The 25,204-nt window shown below is 41.3% G+C and overlaps 1 protein-coding gene across 9 annotated transcripts in view; it reads right to left on the bottom strand.

The window, feature by feature from the left end:
• Positions 1-25,204, bottom strand: part of ENOX1 (ecto-NOX disulfide-thiol exchanger 1) — a 619,238-nt gene that overhangs the window by 106,559 nt on the left and 487,475 nt on the right. For all 9 annotated transcript variants that reach the window (XM_037741175.1, XM_037741173.1, XM_017536114.2 and 6 more), the window contains one exon: positions 10,555-10,739. In XM_037741175.1, coding sequence (XP_037597103.1) covers positions 10,555-10,739 — 185 coding nt within the window. The remainder of the gene's footprint in view (positions 1-10,554; positions 10,740-25,204) is intronic.

The raw sequence follows: 25,204 nt of genomic DNA, 5'->3' as shown, positions 1-25,204 counted from the left end.
TCTATTCTATCCTATTCAGAAAGAAAGAAACTTCATCTGGATTGTTGAAGAATCAGATAAACATGAGATATATCTTTGCAGCCATAGCTTGTAAAGACTCCAGGCTTTTATATGTGTGTGAGTGTCTATTTATGCAAACACATATTTACTTTTTGGACTTTTTAAAGCTGAATATTTGACTACTTGTACATGACAGTCTAAAAGAAAGCCCCTTTCTCTACACTGTAATGAAATTTTCTTGCCCTGTCCAGTGATACTGAATTATTTTCTGCACTAATGTAAAATCTGTCATATATTAAAGATATTATGATATCATTGTTCTTGAATGAGCCAATAACCAGATCATTGTGTATGGGCTATTCCTTCCTTCTAATTGAACATTTTTGAGACTTATGAACTCTACTTAGAAGATAGATCCTCCTGATATATTGCAACTTAATTTCCAAACTTTCAATCTTTAGGTTTTTTTTTTTTTTTTTTTTTTTTTTTTTTCTACATCTAAGTATTTAAATCTTTTGTAAAAGCTCTTAAAATTAGTAAAGTTTCAGGATACAATAACTGCGTACAAAAATCAGTAGCACTTCTATTCACCAACAACATCCAGGCTGAGAGTGAAATCAAGAATACAATCCGACTTACAACAGCCAAAAGAAGATGAAATACCTAGGAAGACAGCTAACCAAGGAGGTGAAAGATCTCTACAAGGAGAGCTCTAAAACACTGCTAAAAGAAATCAAAGACAACACAAATAAATGGAAAAACATTCCATGCTCATGGGTTGGAAGAATCAATATCATAAAAATGTTCATATTGCTAAAGATTGAATAGAAAACAACCCCATTGCTTGTTTTTGTCAGCTTGTCAAATATTAGATGTTTGTAAGCGTGCATCATTGTTTCTTAGTTATCTGTTCTATTCCATTGGTCTGGGCATCTGTTTTTATACCAGTACCATGCTGTTTTGGTTACTGTGACTTTATAATATACAGTTTGAATTCAGGTAGTGTGAATTATTCAAATTACGGTCATTCTTCACAGAATTAAGAAAAACTATTATAAAATTCATATGGAACCAAAAAGGAACCCAAACAACCAAAGCAACTCTAAGCCAAAAGAACAAAGCCAGAAGCATCACACTACCTGAATTCAAACTGTATATTATAAAGTCACAGTAACCAAAACAGCATGGTACTGGTATAAAAACAGATGCCCAGACCAATGGAATAGAACAGATAACTAAGAAACAATGATGCACGCTTACAAACATCTAATATTTGACAAGCTGACAAAAACAAGCAATGGGGTTGTTTTCTATTCAATAAATGGTTCTAGGATAACTTACTAGTCACAGACAGAAGATTGAAGCTGGACCCCTATCTTTCACTGTCTACAAAAATTCACTCAAAATGGGACAAAGATTTAAACTCAAGATCTCAAACTATAAAAATCCTAGAAGCCAACCTGGAAATTCTCTTCTCGACTTTGGCATTGGCAAAGATGTTTTGGCTAAGTCCCCAAAAGCAATTGTAACAAAACCAAAAATAGACAAGTGGGACCTAATTAAAGAGCTTCTGCGAAGAAAAAGAAACTATCAACAGAGTAAACAGTCAACCTACACAGAGCGGGAGAAGATATTCACAAACTATGCAGCTGACAAAGGCCTAATATCCAGAATCTCTAGGGAACTTAAATCAACAAGCAAAACCCAAATAAGCCCATTAAAAAATGGACAAGGTACATGAACAGATAACTCTCAAAAGAAGACATACAAGTGGCCAACAAACATGAAAATTGCTCAGCATCACTAATCATCAGAGAAATACAAAGAAAACCACAATGAGATACCATCCTCACACTAGTCAGAATGGCGATCATTAAAAAAGTCAAAAACAACAGATGCTGGTGAGGATGTGGAGAAAAGGGAACGCTTACACACTGTTGGTAGGATTATAAATTAGTTCAGCCACCCTAGAAAGCAGTCTGAGATTTCTCAAATAACTTAAAACAGAGCTACTCTTCAACCCAGCAATGCCAATACTGGGTATATACCTAAAGGAAAAGAAATCATTCTACCAAAAAAGGCACGTGAACTCACATGTTCACTGCTATCACTGCTGTGCTGTTCACAATAGGAAAGATACAGAATCAACCCAGGTGCCCATAAATGATAAATTTGATAAGGAAGATGGGGCATACACACACACACACACACACACACACACACACACACACACACACCATGGAATACAAATACAACTATAAAAAGAATGAAATCATGTCCTTCACAGTAACAGGAATGCAGTTGGAAGCCATAATCCTAAGCGAATTAACATAGTAACAGAAGACAAAGTACTGCATCTTCTCACTTATAAGTGGGAGCTGAACACTGAGTACACATGGACATAAATATGAGAACAACAGACACTGTGGACTACTCTGTGGGAGAGAGGGAGGGAGGGAGGCGTGGGTTGAAAAACTACCTGTTGGGTACTATGCTCACTACCTGGGTGATGGGATCTGTACCCTAAACCTCAGCATCACGCAATATTCCCATGTAACAAATCTGGGCATGTACCCCCTGTATCTAAAATGGAAGTTGAGGTCAGGTGCAGTGGCTCACACCTGTAATCTCAGCACTTTGGGAGGTTGAGGTGGGGGGATCACTTGAGGTCAGGTGTTTGAGACAAGCCTGGCCAACATGGTGAGACCTCATCTCTACTAAAAATACAAAAACTAGTGGGGCGCAGTGACACATGCCTGTACTCCCAGCTACTTGGGAGGCTGAGGCAGGACAATCACTTGAACCCAGGAGGCAGAGGTTGCAGTGAGCCAAGATTGCACCAATGAATGCCAGCCTGGGCAACAAAGCAAGACTCCATCTTAAAAAATAAAATAAAATAAAAAATAAAAATAAAAGTTAAAAAAACTTTAAAAGCTCTTAAAATATAATTTGTCATTATAAATGTTGAATTTAAAGGGATTTCTTCTTTTTCTATGCTTGTGCATTTTCCTTTGAAAGCAGTTTTCACTTCAGAGGAAGAGCTGTTTGTTCTTCTACTGCATCTCCTACTACTTCTGCACATCCTTCTCATCCCGGCGTCTGGAACAGATTCTACTGTTCTGCATCCTGCACATGCATGGGACCTTAGGCGTGCCCTGCTCTGAACCATTAGTCCTGCCACCTTCTCTTCTAGGACAAGGAAACAGAAATAGTGTGGAGAGCAAGTTCACTGTTTCTCTATCTTTGTTCCGTATTTCAGCCTCTTCATATCACCTTTTCCAATTTATCTTCCTTTCTTGCTTTCAGAAACCATTTTACTTTGTGCATCAGCCTGTTCTTGCTGAGACAGCTACCTTCACTGCAAAGTATGCCACCTGAAGTTCCTTTGTCCTTCCTCGTAGACATTCATGAACCTGCTTGCTGTTCCTCCTTTCCCTATATGTTTCTGGGCAGCCAGAACAATTTGAAATACTCCTCTCACTTCCCACCTGCCCCTGCCACATGGTAACCAAGAACTCATTCAAAGACCGGGTTAGAGTTAAAGGTAAAGACCCCTGAACAGGTTCCTGTTCAAGATGTCAGAGGCAATATATGTGTGTGTATTTTCTTCTTCCAGAGACTCAATTAAAATGTCTGTCAATGAATAAACTTACAAAAGCAAGGAGAAAGGAAAGTGAGTTCCAGGAGTTCCTAGTGTATGACAGGTTCTGGCATTTAAGGGATCCCCAAATCTCCTTAAAATGAAGGCTGCCTGTCAAAGAGCTCTCAGCTGGCCACTGCCCAGGAGAAAGACTCCGCCATGCAGGAGGTCCAGACACAGCAATGAGCAAAGCCACAGAGCCTCACAGAAAAGCAAACCACGCCCTCCACACCTAAATATACACAGACTGCTAGCCATCACCTTGCTCGTGAAGAAATCTGTACATAAAAGAGAGACTGATACACAATAGCTAAACAACATATCCTGGAGTGAAGAGAAATGATTCAGGAACTAAAAAGGTCTTAAAAATCCTACTTAATATTCTTTAAAAGATTTGAGAAGCTACTGCACCCATAAAATATGAATAGTGTTGCATGAAAATATAATAATTAGAGAACAAAATAACCTCTTGAAACTAAAATAATATTATTACCAAGCAGAAACTTCAATGGGAAGGATGAAAGATAAAGTTAAAATGGAAAAGATTAGGAAAAAAGATGATAGGCACAAGGCATTCACCTATTAGGTCCATTATCTGACTGGTGGGTATTTCAGATAGAAATTAAAAACAGAAAACAAAAGTAAAAAATGGTCAGAAAAAAGGTGCACCTCCTGTCACAAACTCTTATAACACTCCTCTGTGCTCCTGCCTGCAGCTCTGCATTTGCTGTGTTCTCTGGACCGCTAGCTTCTGAAGTTGGCTGAGGGTGTCTGGTCTGCTGTACTTTTGAGGATTTCCACAATTTTCAAGGGAAATGTTTTAATAAATTTTAAAAATCCTATAAAATATTCTTGAGTATGCTCATTTTATCTCTTTCCCTAAAGTTTTTTAATCATTAAAAGCACCAATAATCCTACCATGCCTCCTTCACCTCCATAGCCACCCACACCACCATAGCCCCCACTGCCGCTACGGCCCCCTTCAGTGCCATAGTCACCATCCTCACCATAGCTACCTTCGTCACCACAGCCAACATGACCATCATCGTCACCATTTCCCCAGTCATCGTCTTCATCCCAGCCACCTTTAACCTCAGCCACCATCCTCACCATCTGCATCTCGCCATCAGATGCAGCAATACCTCACCATGGCCATCATCACAACTGCAGCCACCAGCACCAACACGGCCACTCTCACCACCACGGCCACCATCCTCACCATAGCTGCCTTCATCACCACAACCCACATTAGCATCACAGTCACCACCACAGTCCCCTTCACCACCACAGCCACCAACACAAATACAGCCACCATCCTCACCATAGCTGCCTTCACGACCACACCGACCACAGCCATTTTCACAGCAATAGCCACCATTCTTACCGCAGCCAGCAACACAACTGAGGTTATCATCCCCCTCACAGGTGCCTTCATCACCACAGACATTAGCATCAGTCACCATCCTCTCTACAGTTACCTTCACTACCACGGCCACCACAGCTACCTTTACCACCACAGTAACAACACAACCACAGCCAGCACCCACACCATGGCCATCTTCACCACCATAGTTACCTTCTCCAGCACAGCTGCCTTCATCAACACATCCATCAACACAACCACAGCCACCAAAACAACCACAGCCACCATCCTCACCACAGTCGCCTCCACCTCCAGAGCCAGTATCACTACTACAGTCATCTTTACCAACATGACAACCATCACCTCCACAGTCCCCTCATCTCCAGAGCCACCATCATCACCACCCCTTACATTATTATGATCTTGATTTTGACAAGTAACATCAGACTTAATTACGTGTGAGTTTTGGGGAGGAATGGAGTGCAAGCTTTTTCTCTTTCTTTAAAAAAGAAAGTACTTTCTAAGCAACTAAATAGTTTGAACAAGATTGCAGAAGACATGCTGAACTTACTCAAGGCGTCAGATGTAATCGCTATGTTTAATTTCAAAAATACTTTCATTTATTCCTTAATAGATATTCCAAAGTCTGACTCTTACTCAACCTCTGGCAAAACTAACTGGGGCTACTTTGTATTTCAGGGAAGTAGTAATGTTATATTTCTTCATCTTCCATAAAATTAGTCTGAATGGGTGAGATTTTTACAATATACACACAGAAAATCACACGTACATTCTACTTTGAGTATAAAGAAAAAAAATACTTGTCACTTAACTTCTAAAATGCTTTTGATCATAATAATCCTACTTTTCCCATTTTTTTCCCCTGATCTTCCCTTGTTGAAAGTTGTCAAGACAGCAGACCAGGCCTGCACCTTACTAATGCCAAGCTAAGAGTGTGAGAGAGCCATTGCTGCACATGGGCCAATGGCTTGCTGGCCTAAGACAGCTGGTCCTCAGATTAGATTTAACACTATTCAAAAGCATCAACTTAAAGTATTTAGGAAGGAGCCTTCTGACATAATCATCATTAGTCATACACACTTTTATGATCAGCAGTTTTTAATGATATCCTGTTATCCAAATATTTATTAGCCTTGTCAATATGATTATACAAGTCATCAAAAACAATTCTGATTTTAAGTGGATTATTCAAAAATATTACATACTGACCTATTCTCATGAATGAAAATAAAATACTGCAAATTTAGGTGTGAATAAAATCATAATGAGATATCACTGTAAATTTACAATGGTGGTGAAAAAAGATAAAACAAACTGACCCTGTCAGTGCCGACTGATGAGGATGCAGAACTGGAGTTTGCATACAGTCCCGAGGGAATGCATGATGGTACAGACGCTGGGGAAAAGAGTTTGGCAGTTTCTCCAAAAGTTAAACACACTTGGCATATGACCCAGCAATTATAGTCCTAGGATTTGCTCAAGTAAAATGAAAAATTATGTCTAATCAAAAAGCTTGTAAGTGAATGTTTACAGCAGATTTATTCCTATTTGTCCCAAACTGGGGACTATCCATCCACTAATATTATGACTGGATAAACAAACCGCAGCTCTTTCTTACGGTGGAATACTACTCAGCATCAGACGGAATGAACACCTGATATGTACAGCAACAAGAGCAGTCTCAGACTCATTATGCTAAAGGAAAGAAGCCCAACTCAACAGGCTGCATACTGTTCAATACTGTTCTAGAATGTCATATGATTGCATACTGTTCAATTATATGACATTTTAGAAAAAGAAAAACTATAAGGATAGAAAATAGCAGTGGTTGCTGAGAGTGGGGTCGACTCAAAAGGGGCATAAGGGAATGAGTGATGGAACTGATTTACATATTGATTGTGGTAGAGGTGGTGATGTGACTGTATGCGTCAAACTTCATAGAACGTATGCCTAAAAAGAATATGTTTCATTGTATATAAATTTTACCTCAATAAAACAGTGTGGTAACATGAAGAAAAATAAGAGTTTAAAATATGTATATTCTTTGCTTGTGTACCTAAAGGTGCAAATGAAAGTCAAAAGTCTCACTATCCCTGCGGCAGAGACAGGTTAACTTCACCATCAGCTTATGATCAGGTAAAGGCTACTGTGTTACCATGGATACAAACTCTTATTCTCTTTTGTATGAAGCCTTTAATATTATTAAATTGTGATTCACATGGTCCAGGGGTAAACTTGGAAACATCCAAAGTCACTCAAGGGTTTTTCCATTTTAGGAACCCTGCCCATAACGTTTTCTTCATGAACACATGACAAACTGTGATGTCAGTGAACATATCCTTAAGGGATTAAAGAAAGATTAGAAACTTTTTGGCTAAGGGTTGAAGGCAATTCCAAAAGCTATCAGCTAGTCCTAAGGTCATTAAGGCTCTTTCTTTTTTTGTTGTTTGTTACAGAAATAACAAACTTAGACTGTGGAAATGGTGACGTGTGGGAGGCTGAACCCTCCTCTCTCTGTCATCTTTCATGTGAAACCATGATTTTCTGATTTATGAAGTAGATAGTGGGGACACCGAAGGAAGGTTTTAAAGCCAGGCTAATTCTCTGTGGTGGTAAGCAAACTGTGGTAATTTCCTCACGCATGGTAGGTCATGATAGAAATAAGACTCTTTAAAAAGCACATGTATTTTAAAACTCTGTTAAAGATGTCCTGCCGCAGAGATAGTCATGCATCCGCCTAACAACCAGTAAACATGAAAACCACAGCAGCCACCAGGGACCAAGTGCTTTCTGCAGGCTAAGGAGGCACCGCACACACCTCTCGGGCCTTGGCTCTCCCACTCCCCACCTTGCTCTTCATGATCTAGGCTCCCGCGCAGCCCAGAGCTCCCTTGGCACCATGCTAGCCTTGCCTCCAGGCCTTTGTCTATTCATTCCTTCATTTGACACAGATATTCTGACTGTCTACTATGTGTCTGTTATGGATTGAATTATGCCCCCCCACCACCCCACCCCCACCGCCCCAAATCCAAATGTTGAAGTCCTAGCCCCTACTACCACAGAATGTGACCTTATCTGGAAATAAGTCCTTGTAGATATAAGTAATTAAGATGAGGTCATACTGGAGCAGAGTGGGCCCCTAATCCTATATGAACTGTGTTCTTATAAAAAAAAATTTGGGGGCTGGGCACAGTGGCTCACGCCTGTAATCCCAGCACTTTGGGAGGCTGAGGCGGGTGGATCACGAGGTCAAGAGATTGAGACCATCCTGGTCAACATGGTGAAACCCCGTCTCTACTAAAAACACAAAAAATTAGCTGGGCATGGTGGTGTGTGCCTGTAATCCCAGCTACTCAGGAGGCTGAGGCAGGAGAATTGCCTGAACCCAGGAGGCGGAGGTTGCGGTGAGCCGAGATCACGCCGTTGCCCTCGAGCCTGGGTAACAAGAGCGAAACTCTGTCTCAAAAAAAAAAAAAAAAAGAAAGAAAGAAATTTGGACACATACACACACACACACACACACACACACACATGGAGAATGGCAAGGGATAAGGCAGGCAGAGAGCAGGGTGATATGCCTACAAGTCAAGGAAGGCCAAAGATGACCAGCCAGCCTCCAGAAGCTGGAAGACAGGCAGAAGTCAGAGTCTTCCTCACAGCCTCAGAAGGAACCAACCCTGCTCTTGGACCCTAGATCTTGGCCTTGTAACCTTCAGAACTATGAGACAATACATTTCTGTCTCAACTACATTTTTAGCTATATAAAGTATGTTTCCTACTGACAAGGAGATTCTGAAAATATATGAGAAGCTCCATTAACTGAATCCCTTGTTCAGGAGGATGGCTCAGGTGGTGATTTGAAACACTGCTCCTTTGTGGATCAGTCACGTGGCTCCTCAGTGCTTTTGCAGCCGTGACTGAGCAGCTACCCCTGCATTCTCTGACTTCTTTTAGATTTAGATTGAATCTGCAATAACCTAAAAGACTGTACTTTTAAAGCAATTGGGATAATTGTTTCTGGAGGGAAAAAGGGAGAGTTGTATAAAGTGTGACATAGTGGCTTTTGGGCTAGGTCTGATGCCATGGTCTTTGGGGAAATCGACAGCCTCTCATCTTGGCAAGGGCGCTGACAAACACCCAATGTTGGGGCATATGGACAACCCCAGAAGCCTCACACAGCAGCTGTTACATCGATTTCCAAGTACAGAGACCTGAGCAATGACTGTAATGACATTTTCCTGGCTGGCTCTGACCTCTGAATCTCACTGATTAGCCTAACACACACTGTGAACATCAACCAGTTAGGACTCCAAGCCAAGACTCAAAAATTGCTTCAAAATGGCAGGAGATGTTTAAGACATAATTTGTGTGAGTTGGTCATTAACTTGCTCACTTCCTGATCCATGATTCTCTTTTATACTCTCCCTCTCAATTATTTTTCCCTGTTAGGCTGATGTTTCTGTAGTAGTTAGCTCTAATCACTAAGATACTTCTGCAGGCAATTCATACTCTGGATGTTACAGAGCAGTCAATATGAATTAGGGAATTAAAAAAAATTCGACTCACTATATATTCTAACTTTCCATCCATCATTCTACTTATATTTCTCTTCTTTAAATAAAAGCAATCTTTTTTTTTCAGAAAATAATATTGATTGGATTTGTATATTCAGAGGGGTAATTAAAACATACCCAAGATGATAATTTATGCTCTATTATTTTAAGGTGACTCAAAGGCCCAAACACCTTAAGAATATCAAGTACCAATTGACGTTTTCAGATACAAATCTACCTGTGAATCTTTGATTCTATTTCCTCATTGCCAACAGTCAGATTTTCCTCTCCTGTCAACATTTTATTTCCAACAGTACATGCTCCTTTTCTCTACTCCAAAGCCCTCAAATATCATTTCCTTTCAACACTTGCCATAAATACACATCTTCTAAATTCAGTATGCCAGGATGAAGTCTGGCACTCTTCAACAAAAACACAGCTATTGCCCTGTTTCTAAAGTTACCTAAAATTAGGATGCTTCATCTATTCCATCAACAAACATTTCTTAAACATGTAATGTGCTCGTAGCACCTGACTAGATCCTAAGTGTAATATAGGAAAAGTGAAAACAATATAATTTACATTTATACTAACCTTGAAGACAGACAAACTGCTTTTGTAAAATCAGTTGTCATGCATGAACTTAAAAGTTCTAAGATTACAAAACACTTGTATCATGATCGGCAGCGATCTGCTAGATGTTTGCCATGGGGCTATATTTCACATACAGCCTTTCAATCTCCTAAATCCAAATCATTTTCCTTTATTTCCTACCTCCGGGGTGATTTCTTCAATATATTTTATTGGCTTGGCTTTTCTCCAGATTCTACCCTTCCACAAACACTCATTAGTCCTTTCCTAGGAGCGTACCTTTTGGGTTGTCATTTCTTCCTCACCCTTTCCAGCACACAGCTGCCTTTCCCTTTTCATTTAATACACATATCCCTTTATCTCAAAAAACCACCTGGGTGGGGTACCTGCTGCATGCCTTGCATGGTTTGCTGCAGGAACTGCAGTTGCTGGTCCTTGGTGAGGTTTTCTTCTGTTCGGAAAAGCTGTTCTTTCTCTTGTTTCAGCAGCTCCACCTCATTCCTGTAGGCATCCAGCTGCCAGCGGAGACTGTCATTCTCCTCTTTCAGAGCGTAGGCCTGAGCGGCCAGGGCTGAAGGACAAACAGAACGAGTTCAAGTGAGTTACCTTCTTGCTTAGCTTGAGGAGGCCTTCTGTGCGAAAGGGAGTCTGTCACCCACATTCTTAATGTTTGTACCTGCTCAGGAATAAAGCCAAAATGCCTTACCCCGGTGCTCTCTATTTTGTAGTCGGTATGCATCACTTCTCTTGGAATTTTTATCTATTGTTTGTCCCGTCTTATGTATGAATGTTTCTTATGGGTGCGGGATTAATTCCTCCCAGATTCTTGTCACTTCACCTCTCCCTCAATGCTAGATGCTCTCACAGAAATTGGTATGTGGTGCTAGGTGGTGACAACATTCAGAATTCCAGGCAACAATCACATCTGCTAAATATTGTCTTCCCCCTTTCTACAGGATTGCTTAGCTCCTTGGAGGGCTGCTTTCTTTCAAATAATCAGCAGTTCTACAGGTTGAGACATGCGGCAGCTTCCCAGGGGAGGGAGGAATTTATATGCACACCATTCCTTCCTGCTCTACTGCTGGGACAAATTGTACAGATTGTTTTTCTCTAACTCCTATCGGAATGGGAACCTAGTTCCATCTGTTTCACCAACAAATTAAAACTCTTTTCCTCTGCAAGGCTGAGTGGTTACTCCAATACCTCTCCCTGAAACCCCAAATTCTCCATGTTTAGATTCAGACTTCATTCATATATTCATCTTATTAAGAAACCAAGGCCGTTAACTCAGGGTCTCATGCATCTCAAGGCTTCAGAAATAGCCGAAACTGAAAAAGAACCAATGGTACAAAACAAAAATTGAGGGTAGGGAATCCCTTTTCCTAGTTTCCACCTTATTGCTTAGGGGTCTCTCTGAGAATCATCAAAGCCTGCTGAGCACTCACAAAGTACTGGACCAAGAGCTTTGTATGAACTCACTCACTTCATCCCCCCATCAAGCCTGTGATGCTGTTGGTCTTATCCCCATCCTTACAGATGAAAAAAATGTGGCACAGAGAAGTTACGTAACTTGTTCAATCCCACAGAGTAAGTAGCTGAAAGCCTTCACACCCAGGCTGCAGGCTCCAGAGTCTCTGCTCTTGATTATCGTTGGTCTATGTGTGTTTAGTTCTTACCAGGCTGTTCAAAACCAGTCTCACATTCCCCCACCTACTCTCCCACCAGTCTCCTTTTAATCTTCCCCCTCACAGAAAAGCCATTCCCCACTTTGCTAAGCAAAGGGAAAGTGAAAGAAAATGTGAAACGCTTGTTACCAGAAACTTCGCACATGTAACTTCCAGTACGTCAGGTCATGCTGCAGGCCCACTGCACAGCAGGCCCAGTGCACGCCCGCTTCCAGCCCCTGTTCCCGTGTCGGAGGACCAAATCAAGGTCAGCCTCCTGAGCGCACATTACAGTTCCATGGTGACAAAGCTTTACTGAGGTGCTCTGAGACCACAGTGAATTCTCTCCTCAAGTATCAAACGTCAAATTATGTTAATAATAGTTTTACAGTTGAGTGTTTTACACTATTCCATCTTGCAAAATGATAATCTCTGTGTAGTACACACTGAACTACTAATCAAACAGAACATGCAATTACCCAGAAAATCCGCTACCTCAAGCCAGTAGGGATCAATTACTTAACATGCATTTACTTCATATTTACCTGTGCTCAGGTCTGTGCGGGCATCTCAGACCACAAAAAGAGGAGACAGTATATACCTCTTCTCTCAAAGAGCTTAAAACCTAGTAAAAACTGACACACTTAAAAAGAAACTATTGCTTTCAAAGGAAGAAAGAATGGTTTGATGTCTGGAATACATTAGACACTCAATAAATGCTGGTTGAATGAATAAATAAATGAGTTGAGATACATGACAAAAAACTGTATCCTATAGGAGTTCAGAGAAGAGAAAGAAAAATTCAGACTGAAGGAATAAAAGAGGGCTTTGAAATATGAAAAACCAAAGAACTTGGGAAGGCTGTCTCTCAGTCGGGAGCCAGAGCACAGGCAAAAGCCCGAAGATGAAAATCAAAGGTAGAATCCTTGGGGCAAGATGGAGAGAAACTTGACCAAAAGGGCAAGTGTTTGCCTGGAAGCAGTGAGAGAAAGGTGATCCCTGTCAGGCGATGCGAGAAGACGGGGAAGGTTAGGTTCAATGGAGCGGCCAACTGAGAACCACTGACAGTGCCTGGGGTAGTGGAAGGACATGATGCAAATGGGATTTAGGAACATTAGTTTGGCAGTGGTGCATGGAACGAACTGAAGGCTGAAGAGAATGCATAAAGGAGATTTTATTTGGTGTATATGTCTACAAAACCAAGTAGCAGGCACTTTTACAGTTCTTAGGGACTTAGTCATAAAATCAGAAATTATCCAGCACGTACCCAGCAGCATGAGCCAGTACTTTTTAACATTATGCAGCCTAACTACGGATCCTGTCCACACCCTGAGATACCACCTCCTGACAGCTCTGTTTACCAAGCCATAAGGAAATGGTTATGAGGAATCATTTGTGAGAGGGATGTTGTAATAGGGCAGAATCACAGAAAATGCAAATGATGAAAAAAGTGTTGGCACTACACGGGCACATTACTACATTTAGTAGCATTCAAAGACACTTAAGTCATTTCCTTAGGAAGCTCTATTTGGCCCTTTTTCAATTCAGAGTGGCATTTTTATTATCATAACTGATGGCAGGTGTTTGTGAAGAAATCGATTAGTATGCAGGGATGGAAATTACATTTTCCAAATGAATTGCATAGCCTGCAAGATATGCTGAAATCTGTGTAGCAAAATGTAAGCAGCTATAAAGCATGTGCCAGCAGCATTATTTAAATAAATTATCTGAACATAAATACATATAGGAAGTGTACCATCCATTATTTTAGGGGATCTCTTACAAACTTATAGAATGGCACTTCTGAGAGTTCTTATTCTTGGCTAAGCCAAGTGACCAGAGTGCCTGCCAAGCAGGATATAATACTGTTTGCATTCCTGGAATAGGAATGTGATATCATTATATATATATATATATATATATATATATATATATATATATATATATATATATATATATATATATATAAAGACACACAACAGCTGTAATTCTTCCACCAAAATAAAAAAAAATCAATACCATAGCAAACCCCATCAACATTTTTATAATTGGGGCATATAACTGATTTACATTCCTGATTAAGTGATTTCAAGCTTGATTTTTACAAAAAAAAATTTTGTTACTCATGTGGCAGCAAGTAGTTATCTTCAAAAGAGTGAGAAATTTTATATTGACTCCATTTAGCTTTAGGCCACCTGTTTGTAAACACCACTCAGTGTCATACTGCAGCCCTGAACCTATTCCTCAGACAAGGCTGCCTGGAAGAGGTTATCCTATGTTTCTTGGGCCAGAGCTCTAACAGAAAAAAATCCTAATAATTTCTGACAATATAATTTCTCAGTGTGTTACAAATTCAGAAATTGGAAAGTGCAATTCTTTTATTTCTCTCTTTCTTTTCTCCTTAGTTCTTTCTGGAATGCTATACTAAAGAGTTTTGAAAAACATGTCATCAAGCTTCCACGGTAAAATTTACCTTATGAGACTGCACAAGTCCACTATCCAAATAAGCACAAGGATTTTTTAAAAAGTACAGTGTGAATCTTTTGGTAGAAATTCCTAAGGAGTGCACCAAGTGCCAATAGATATAATATCTAAGAGACACCCCATGTGGATTACCAATTTCCAATTTCCAATAATAAAAGAAGAATAGAATTAGACACTTTACATGTAAACTGGACTGAACATGATTAAATCTTTTCTTTGGTGAGTTTAAGCATACTGCAGAATCTAGTGGTTCCTCTGGATTACCATCAATTATGTTAACAAACTACCCATTTATGTATTGATTGAGAAAACGTGGCGAGGAGCTGTAGCATTCACAAGAAGCTTAAGGCCAGTATAGTCATCCATTTCCGCTTAGTACTTTAGAAAAATTCTGAATACTGGAATTTTATCATTGGACCAAAAATGAAATAAGAATATTGGAAAACTTTTGCTAGGCAAGGTAGTTATACTTCAAAAATTAGCACTGGACTAATAAAAGTGACACTAGTGTCTAAAAATCAATACAAAGATTGAACTGCACTGCTGAAGAAAAGGCTTTAAGGTATTGTAGGATCTTGTTATATTCTTTACTCGATTCTATATAAACTATTATTCTTTATATTAATTATGGTCAAAGTGACCTCCTCTTCTGTCCCCTGTCTTACTGTGTTTCCATGGGAACAGATAATGGCATGCTTAAATTCTTTAAGTAAATCATCTGGTGAAAGCCTTGAAATCTCTTTTACCAGCCTGAGCCAGCCTCAGAAAAACAATTAGCAATATATGAAAAATGTAAGTTATTTTGGGTTATGTCCCAGTAAGCTGACAGTCTGTTAATATCTTTTTCATGCTCAGGCAAGATGTAACTAAATAATAAAACATTTTAACATATTGTTTCTAACAATATCTGTGTTTCTCCAGAACTGTTAAGTCTTTGTGTGTTTGGGGAACTCTGTGTTTAACATTCCCCCTCCACTTTGCCAGATGTCCTCCTGAAATGCTGGAAGGACACTGCTGAACTGTAGCTTTCTTTCCCACCTGCAAAGTAAGTCTTTTTCAAGGATTTCATTGGCTTTTACCCAGGTAGGCAGTTGTACCGACAGCCCCTGAACATAGGAAGACGGAGCAGGCTGAAGGCCTGGCAGATATCACCACAATACCTGTGTGCCTTTAAAACAGCTGCCTCCTCAGCCACAACCCTGCCTCCTGCTCCCCTATGAAAGGGAGCTGTAGTCATGGCTCAGTGACAGGGACTCTCTCCAGCTTCTATCAGCTTCTCTGCACTCTGAATCTTCTTGTGAGGTTCCTTGAGACCTTTAGATGCTATTCTGTGGCAGAGACATCCTCACACTGTGTACTCAAACTCATGCATCTCTTTGTATACAGGAGTGTTGCTCCTGAGAGGTGACTGCCCTAGCGGGCGCCATGTGAGCAGTTCTCATCAGCGGAGCGTAGGAGGAGTGATGATGCCTTCCGCACAGTCCCTCATTCTTTGCCTGCTACTGGAATGAGCTTGGGTCTCTGAGTCACCACATGGAGGAAAGGTGCCCACAGTCCCAGCCTATCTGCCTTGAACTGTTCTGTGTCCCAAAAGTAGCACTTTTGTTTTTTTGTTAGGCTGCTGAAAATTTGGGACTTCTTTAGATAGCAGCTGGTGTTACTCTAACCCAGTGTTCTCCAAACACTGGCCTGCGTTACAAGCTCCTGGTAGGCATATTAAAACACACATTTCTAGGCCCTACCCTCAGAGTTTTGCAGTTCAGTTTGTCTGGGAGGAGGCCCAAGATTTGCATTCTTCCAAGTCCCCAGGTGGTGCTGATGCTGCTGGTGCAGAGACTATACTCTGAGAGCAACAACTGCTCAGACTGCCACTCATTCTATCCCAGTTCCTAAGTTGGGGCTGTGGTTGGCTTGTTTGGAGAAATGCTTCTGAAGGAACCACATGCTTGGCTTTTCATTATGGTTTTATTCCTTGATCTCCTTTTGTATGAGCCCCAGCTCCACGTTCTGCACCTGGTAAGGCAGCCCTGTCACATCCCTGTGCCCAGGTCCCATGAGCTCAGCTCTGCCCCGGTGCCCCGAGTACCTCCTATGGAGTTAGGAGAAGATTTGGGCAAAAGGCACAGTCACTATTCTGTTTTCCTCAAATAACAGTAGCAGTAATAAGAATAGCAATAGTGGTAGTGACAGCTAATGATTTTTATATATCAGGTACTGTGCTAAGCATATTATTTACACAGTATCCTTTCACCCTCATGAAAACATGATACAGTAAATACGATTATTATTTCTATTTTCAAGATGACAGAATGGAGTTTCTGAAAGACAGAGGTTTCTGGTTGGAGGCTCAATGTGTGGCTATAGAACTGTATTCCTAGATGTAATATCACCAGGGTAGCTTAGCTCCACGTAAGTGCCACCCAGCCCAGAGAAAGGAGGGAACCAGGGACCCTAATGTAGTGGCTCACTTGCTCCTAACAGAAGTAAAACATTTCATTTCTGGCTCTATCTGGGGAGTGCTCTGCTGGAGAGAGACTCTACTATAAAAGCAGAGAGGATGATGCTATTTTAAAATAAACATACCCGTATTTTCCTCTGGACAAACTTGGGGATGATTTATGGAGAAGTTAAGTTCACCCTTCAGAAAATCTTGACTTTCTTGACTTCAGAAAGATCCTACTTTCTGCCCTATGTCTCTCTCCTCAAATAGCCACACTGATACCCATTAGTCCCATAGCTCAAGAGCCTGAGTTGCTAACAATGCTTTATTGAGGGAGTTTTGTCCACAGACCCATGCTGATCTCAGGATTCCAGAAGATGCAGTATGAGACTGTTCACCCCATCCATCTGAACTCACCTATGTTTGTTTTTTAAAGTATCTGTGCCTTCAGCTAGAATAAAGGTGACAGAAATGCCTCTCCTGTTGTGCTAACCTCCCGTGAACTCTGTCCCCTGAGTCTACTCTGATTGGGCTGATGAAGGCCAAAGACAAGGACCAGTACCATGCTCAGAAGGCCAATGGAGGCTCAGGATCCTTCATTGTTGATGGCCTCAATCTCAGTGGCAGCTGTTGCCATCAAGGCCTCCCAGTGGCCAGGCACAGAGCTAGAAAACATCCTGGGATGACATCTGCTGACAGCCAGTCTCCTGCTGGAGAGCCTCTTACAGTAGCAACCAAGTACAATTGATCTGTTTTTCAATAATACCTGTATAACCACTGAAGCAGCAATCTTCCTCAAATTGCTCACAGAAATTTCTTCTGCTATATTTTTGCAGGATTATTATTATTACAACTTAGCATTGACATAACATTTCATATGTGCAGTGTATATTCGAATCTGCACATTAGCTATTATTAGGGAAAGCTAAACAGAAGAAGAATGCAGTGTCTATTTCCATCATTGTGTGAGGCCAGTGGAATAAGGGTAACTTGGAGAGTGCAGGTAAGCTAGATCCTGTCATTATGATGGCTTAATGTGAATCTGGAGGAACAACGGGCAGCCGGTGACTCAGGAAAAGAAAATCTTCTGCTCCTCCCTCCACAGAGCTCTTCCTGAGGAAGTAGTCTGTACCAGCAGCAGAACTAGGAGGTGCTGCTGGGCTGCTGCCACTATGGAGAATTCACATCATGCCTTATCACTTTTCCGTTTACATTATTATCCTCTGATCCATCCCACAACCATCCCCATTTTCCTCAGAGGAAAATAAGCAAAGGAAAGAGGCATGTTCACTTCTTCCAAAAGCAGGATAAGTCTGTCATTTAAAACCCTCTTGAAGGATGCTGTGTCAGGTGAGGGATGTCTTTAGAGTCCTCCGGGAAACACATCGGAAGTGTATGCTGCAAGTATGAGCTGAGCCCCCGACTCTAGGCCAAGCCGGGGACCGGGTGGGGAAACATGGCTCTCGGCCCCTGCCCCACCTGGCCTTGCCTCAGCAGCTCCCAGTCCAGCTGCAGGGAGAGCTACAGATACGGAATCTGGTGGAAGATGGTTAGAAGGGCGCCAGGAGGGGCCATCCTCACACTGTGTAATGGGAGTCAAAGGAGAGAAGGCTTCTGGCTGGAACATAAGAGCTGGGGGAGGCTCTTTCTGGAAGGCAGGGGTTGAGCTCACATGCTGAAGAGCTGAAGGGAAGCAGAGCAGGGCTGCTGCACAGTGGACACTGCTTTACCAAAAGGCCCAGCGATCTCCAGGAGGAGGTGCCACGGCCATGGAGGGAGGAAACCAGGCTGCTTCCTACTCAGCCCCAAAGCAGGCAGGAGCATCTCAGGAGGAGGCATTTCCCCCCACTCTTCCTTTTCTTTTGATTAGATTTCACTTTTCTTTTTCACTTTTGGTCCCTGTTTTGATTTCCAAGATTGTAGGGTCATTTTAAAAAATCTAAAGGTTTTAAAGATTCTTTTTCAGGAAAGTTAGACTTAGCTAAGCCAGGCTAGATCATAAAATGGCACTGGCTTTCAGGAATGGTACCCCCTGCCTGCAGACAGCGCGCCTCCCTTGGGTGTGGTGCTCCACCACGGTCTTTGCCCTGTGTGACTTCGTCCTAACTAGTAGTTGGTATTGTTCAAAGACAGAAACTTTAAACAGCAATCCCTCCCTCCAAAACAACTCCTCTCATAGCCTGCAGTATAAAAACAGTGACCTCTTTTTCCTCCCGTCTTACAACTTTCCTTCCTTTTTAACAAATGGTCACTTCTAATTTTCATCAAGAAACTTTCCCCTTAAGAAGTGATATTTCCCTTCTCCTGCTCTACACACTACATGCAAAAACACACATGCGCACACACATGCAGTTATATTAATATGTGAATTGGTGCTTCTACCACATAAAACACATCCACACTATGCAATGTGAAATGACGGTGAGCCCAAACCTAAGGTATCTTCTCAGTTCCATGCATTGCTCTTTGCAAGCAGCAGCATCTTTTTTGTAAAGATTTTATTTTATAATGCCAAATACTTGCAATAACAACAGTGGGCTGAACAGAAAACTTTTGTTCGAAAGCTACTTCTGCCTTCGGTAAACCGTTAACTATTCAGACTACTAAGAGGACACCAAGACTTCACTTTTATGCTTGGGCAGTGACTGTGGTTGGCCTGTCTGCGAGCCTCCTCCCTACTGTCCTCATTACCAAAGTTGAAATTGACTTATGAACACTTACTTTTGTCTGGCAATAGGATGAAAAGTATCAGCATTCTCTCTAAATGTATAACCAAGGTAGGAGGACCTGGTATGAACAGCTAGCTGGTATCTTAAGGTATCTGTACCACTTTGGTATCTCTTAAATGAGCAACCTTGGACTCATCCCAAATGTTATGAATCCGAGTTTCTGGAATGGGGCCTAGGGATGTGCTTTTCAGCAAGTTTCTAGGGTGATTCTGATGGATGCCAACATTTTAGAATCACTTCCCTGGCCTTTAGGGACCAGGTCCCCACTTCCTAATGCTTTCTTCATAACTTTCTTCTAGTCTTAGGTTTATTTCATTAGTTTTTCATACTTGCTTTCTTTTGGCCTTTTCCAACAGCTGAAAAAATCTTCTCTCCTGTGTTTACAACCCAGCACAGCCTTCTGGGCTTCTCCGCCTCTGCCCTGTCTTCTTGCATTCCACTCAGCCTGCTCCTCGCTGAATGCTACCTCCTGACTCTCCTGGAATGACACTGTGACTAAATGCTTTCATAAATCCTACAGGCAGTGTCTCCAGAACACATCGTTCTGATCTGCTCGATGTTGTCGTGTATTCCTTTTCTTTGCAGCCATATGTCTGGAGAAAGTTTCAGCTATGGCAGGTTAGTGGCTGGCACCCAGGAGAGGCCAGGCTGAGGCTCTGGAACTGATTGCCCTTGACCTAGCACCGGGACCAGCCTTTTTACTGTGTAAGAGGAGGCCTCTCCTGCGTACACGTGCTTACCATACCAGTGTCTAGATTCGCAGAAGCTTTTCTCCTTGGTGAGTGGCCAGGCATGCTTGCTTCCCTCTCTCACTGCTGATGGATGAGCAAACAGTCCCTGCCTATTCTCCTAGAGTTACAGAAAGGCAGGGACTCTGTCCCTGGTTTGCATCACCACTCATATCAGGCACCCTCCTCCCTGGCCCTCCCTTTTCAAGCCGCCCTTTTTTCCAATGAACCTGAGGATACTCCAAATGCGCCCAGCACAGACGTGTAAGGGGACTTCTCCACCTGGGTCTCACATGCCCCACTTAAACCACCTCCCCCTCCCTTTCGTTGCTCCTTTATCTTTGCCTATGTCAGTCACTTCCTGTCCACTACAGATTTTTATCCTTTACTCCATTTTTGTTTTCTTCTCATTCCTACATTACCTTACCTCAACCTGTTTTGTTCCCTCCTTCCTGCCTAATAGGTGGTGAAAGAGGTAACCTTTCTCACATCCTCACAAAAAAGTTTTTGCTTTGCTCATTAAAGTGGTTTTGCATTTCTGATAAGTATAATTTTTCAGGTAGCAATGTTTTATTCTTACCAGCACCTCCTTAGCCTTTGCAAGTGCTGAGATGCCAGTTAAGCGCTAGGTGACAGCCATCCATCCTCAGGTTACATGTCAGTGGTTTTCAATCCTTTGAGTATCAGAATCACCTGGGAGGGTTTTAATAACACAGATGCCTGGGTATTAACCCGTGGGCATTGGTTTGTACATAAAGTTTCCCAGGTGATTCTCACGTGCAGATGGGGCCGTGAACCACACATTTATACCTTCTGCTGTTGCTCCCAACTCTCCATATTGCCACAGTGCCTGGTATTTGCAGAATGCCACAGAATCCCTTAATTGCTTATTTCTCACAGCCTCATTGAGAAACTCCCAGGATAAGCCTCATGTCATTGCTGAGAAAGCCGAGGCTCGGGGAAGGGACGTTATTTGCCAAGCCATGCCAGAAATAAAACCAAGGTACTTCAAGGGCCCTCTGACCTCATCTGCTCAAAGTTACTTCTTTTTTTTTTCTTGAGATAGAGTCTCGCTATTCGCCCAGGCTGGAGTGCAGTGGCGCAACCTTGGCTCACTGCAACCTCTGCCTTCTGGACTCAAGCGATTCTTCTGCCTCAGCCTCCCATGTAGCTGGGATTGCAGGCATGTGCTACCACACCTGGCTAATTTTTGTATTTTTAGTAGACAGGGTTTCACCATGTTGACCAGGCTGGCATGGAACTCTTGACCTCAAGTGATATGCCTATTTCAGCCTCCCAATGTGCTTAGATTACAAGTGTGAGCCACAGCACCTGGCTTCCAAGTTAATTCTTTACTGTATGCAGTGACTCTAAAGTCCCCCTGCCAGTGATACTGGTTCTCACTCATAGAGGGCCCTTTCTCAGAGCCATGCTAAAAATTTGACCACCCAGATGGCTCTCTCTTCCAAAGACAGTATCACAGTGAGCTTGGCAGTCCTCAGTCAGGCCCCGACAATGGGGAGGAAATGCAGAAGGAAGCCAAGGACTTATTTTCGGGATTCTCAATATTTAAGTGATTCAGATGGCTCCTGTTCACATTCTTCATCTGGACACATCATCACTTCTTTTCATACCCTGAGTTTGAGTGCTACAAAATCTTGCTTCGACAAACTCAGCATTTGTCTTCATGGAGTCCTTGGGCAGGGGAAATGCATGTATTTTATAAACTGTCTAGATGGATAAATTATAGCAATTTCTCCCTAGGAGAGAGTTGTTCAGACATTAAAACCCTCTATATATTGAGCATGATAACCTTTCTCACATCCCCACAAAAAACAGTTTTTGCTTTGTTCATTAAAATGATTTGTTTTGTGTTTCTGATGAGTATAATTTTTCAGGTAGCTATGCTTTATTTTTACCAGCGCCTCCTTAAAAAGCATCCGCAAGTGCTGAGGTGCCAGTTAAGCACTATTAATCAAACAGTAAATGCTTTTAAACAGCTTTGCCTTTTTTTCTAATTGAGAAATAGAGCTGTTTGGGCAAATTTACGAGGTGACCTTGATTGAATTAAAGAGGTCAGCGATGGAACAGACTTCAAACCCATCTTCAATGATTTTTTTAAAAAATGACTTCCTTCCAATTAAGCAGAAATTAGCATAAAATATTTTGTTTCTGAAAGGTTAAAAGAATTCCTCTGAGAAGGCAGCTCTCTAGTTACTAGCTTTTTATTGAACATGGGAAGTAAGGGACTACAGATAGTTTCATATAAAGTGCTTTGTTAACATGACACTGATGATCCAGCATCAACTGCAATATTCCTTAGGAGCCTAAATGTTATACAGAAGCGGCAAAAGTCCATTTTAAATTTTATTTCCTATTTCAAAGTCCAAGAACCCAATGACTTTCAATTACTAAGAGAAAGAAAGAAAACTAAAGCAAGATATAGTTTATCATTTGCAAAAATTTCAACCTAGTTCTACAGAAAAAAGCTTCAAACGTTACCTATTTCTTTACTCATCTTCCTGTTAGCCCCATTCATCTCCTTGCCATAGTCCCCCACATTTTAATGACCTGAAGGAATGTCACATTCTTCCTGCCAAAAAGAGTAACATACAAAGTGTCTGATACATAAGGATGGAAGCAGGATTCCAGAGAGAGGAGGAGGCACCACACACAGGTGGTACTTTGGGGACTACTGGGTGTTTCTGAGCACAGCCACCCTGAGAGAGACACACAATATAACATAGTGCTCCGTATCCCACAAATCTACCCCTGCCAACCCCAGAGAGTCAAGTGGACATGGATTATATATAGGAGAGAGGCACAGCAGTGCTAGAGAAAGAGAAGGGGCCCTGAAGCCAGATACCAGCTATGAGGCTTGGGGTAAGAAACTAAACCTCCAAGAGACCTCAGGGTCCTTATCCAAAAAATGTAGTCAGTACTATGAGGATTAAATAATAGGGTTTTTTTTTTCTTCAAAATGAAAAAAAAATCCCCCAACAGATTAAAAATTAGTTCTTCCTGGTTTTACTTTCCTATGCATTCATTTAAAAAAATCTCGCTCCCCTACTATGTACAATGCAGTGGGCTGCGCATTCTTTATGTGAAAGTTTAAGCTCTCACACTTCTTTATGTCAGAGTTTATCTACTAGTTTTTGGCTATGATTTTGGAGGGCACAGAGAGCAGGCTGTAAGGACCCGTGATTGGACACTATTCAGGGAAGAGCAGAACTGATGTTATGCTACGAGGATTTTTCAGTGTAGATAAGCAACCCTCTCAGATCCAAGTTTTAGTTTCAGTCTTTTAAGACTTTGTCAGCTATTCTTTCCCCTTTTTATGGCACTGTAAAGAAGACAAAGGATATGGTCCCACACACATTGTGAGAAGTCACTGAATATTTGTTGCTTTAATTTTGTCACTGCTTTGTCTTATGACATTGTTTAAGACAATTTGTGGAGGCAGAGGACTAAGGATAGTGAAATGGATGGCTTTAGGACACTCAGTAGATTAATTACACTAGCAAAGTCCAGTATTGCAGGTGGACACGTTTCATAAACAACTGATGGGTAAATCACTACAAGAAGAAAAATAAAATCTCTCATCCTACCTCCAAAAGATTTGCCAAATATATGTTGTAGATTAAGTTGTGCCTGAAAACTTGTAATCACAAAAAAATCACAAGTATCCAATATAAACTTGTGATATTTATTCAGCAGCTCAACTATTATTTGGGGCTACCAAAATTCACTTTTCTCATGAATTTAGGGCATTGGGGGAAGGGAGAAGACATATTATTTCCAAGGTCTCTTCCAGATCAGAATTTCCCTAAGTCTGTGAATCTCAATAGGATTGATATTACTATAGATACTGTCCCTCAGACTCTTATTTTTAAAATATATTGAGAGGTACATCTCATAAAGAAAAGCCTCGGGGACAGAGAAACAGGGAGAAGCACTTCAATAAGTCTTGAAATTAGATGGTGAGTCAATAAACTGGTGATCTTCAGGTAGGCTCTCCCAGACCCTGGGGGTGCAGAGAAAACACGGGATGAGATGGGAAATCAAAGGGCTGATATTGTAGCTCAGATCATTTCACATCTACCATCAAGCACGTGCCTGTGGTTTGAGAAATATCTTCATTTTTCTCTTTACCTTTCTGGGGACTTATGAAATGGAAAACAGGGGTTGTGACAGTGTGTATGGTTACCAAAGGAAACACATAACACAGCACTGAACATTCCCTATGCACTTTGCCTCTTCAAACTATTTCCTTTTCTTCTTTTTCTTGTCTAAAGTCATAGAGTGGCCTCTGCTTTCAGGAAATAAATGTCATTCAATTAGCAAATGGTTGGTACCAATTTCCTGAATAATTTTTAGTGGTGGCATTTCTGTTGGGATGGGCTTAAAAAGAATTTGCTGGGTGCACTACCTATGTTGAAGCAAATCTCCTTCTAGTTAGTAGAAAAATACAGAAAATGATGGGAGGCCAAGCAGAAGCCCCAGTTGGCTTTGTCTGGATTAACATATTAAAGTAATAAGCATCTTCAAGCTACCTTGGCCTCCAAAAGGCATTATGGCTCCATGTATACTGCAGGCACTCAAAATCTTTGGTTGATTTTATTTGGTTACTGACTCTTATGATGTCACTGAAGACATTTGAAAGAGATTCTAGAGTCTTTTTCCCATAAAATTCACTGGTGCCATAAAAGGGTCATTAACCCGAAAAGGAGAAAGCTAGTATTGAGCTCTAGACCTTCCACTTACAATCTTGGGTAAATAACATAACTTCTCGTCATTGTCAATCTCTCTATGGGTAAGAACTCAACATTTCTGCCTGGTTTAGAACTTGAATTATTTCTTGGATCCATTAATTAATATTTATACCAATATGATTAGCTCTTAGAATAGGAAATTGTAAGATTATGTGGTCTGGGAAGGTAAGCATATTATGGTGAGTTAACTGTGGAAATTCCCTAATTTAAAGCAAAAGA

The sequence above is a fragment of the Cebus imitator genome, unplaced genomic scaffold (genome assembly GCF_001604975.1).
Source record: "Cebus imitator isolate Cc_AM_T3 unplaced genomic scaffold, Cebus_imitator-1.0 Scaffold96, whole genome shotgun sequence".
Classification (NCBI taxonomy): Eukaryota; Metazoa; Chordata; class Mammalia; order Primates; family Cebidae; genus Cebus; species Cebus imitator.
This window is presented reverse-complemented; position numbering and strand designations above follow the sequence as displayed.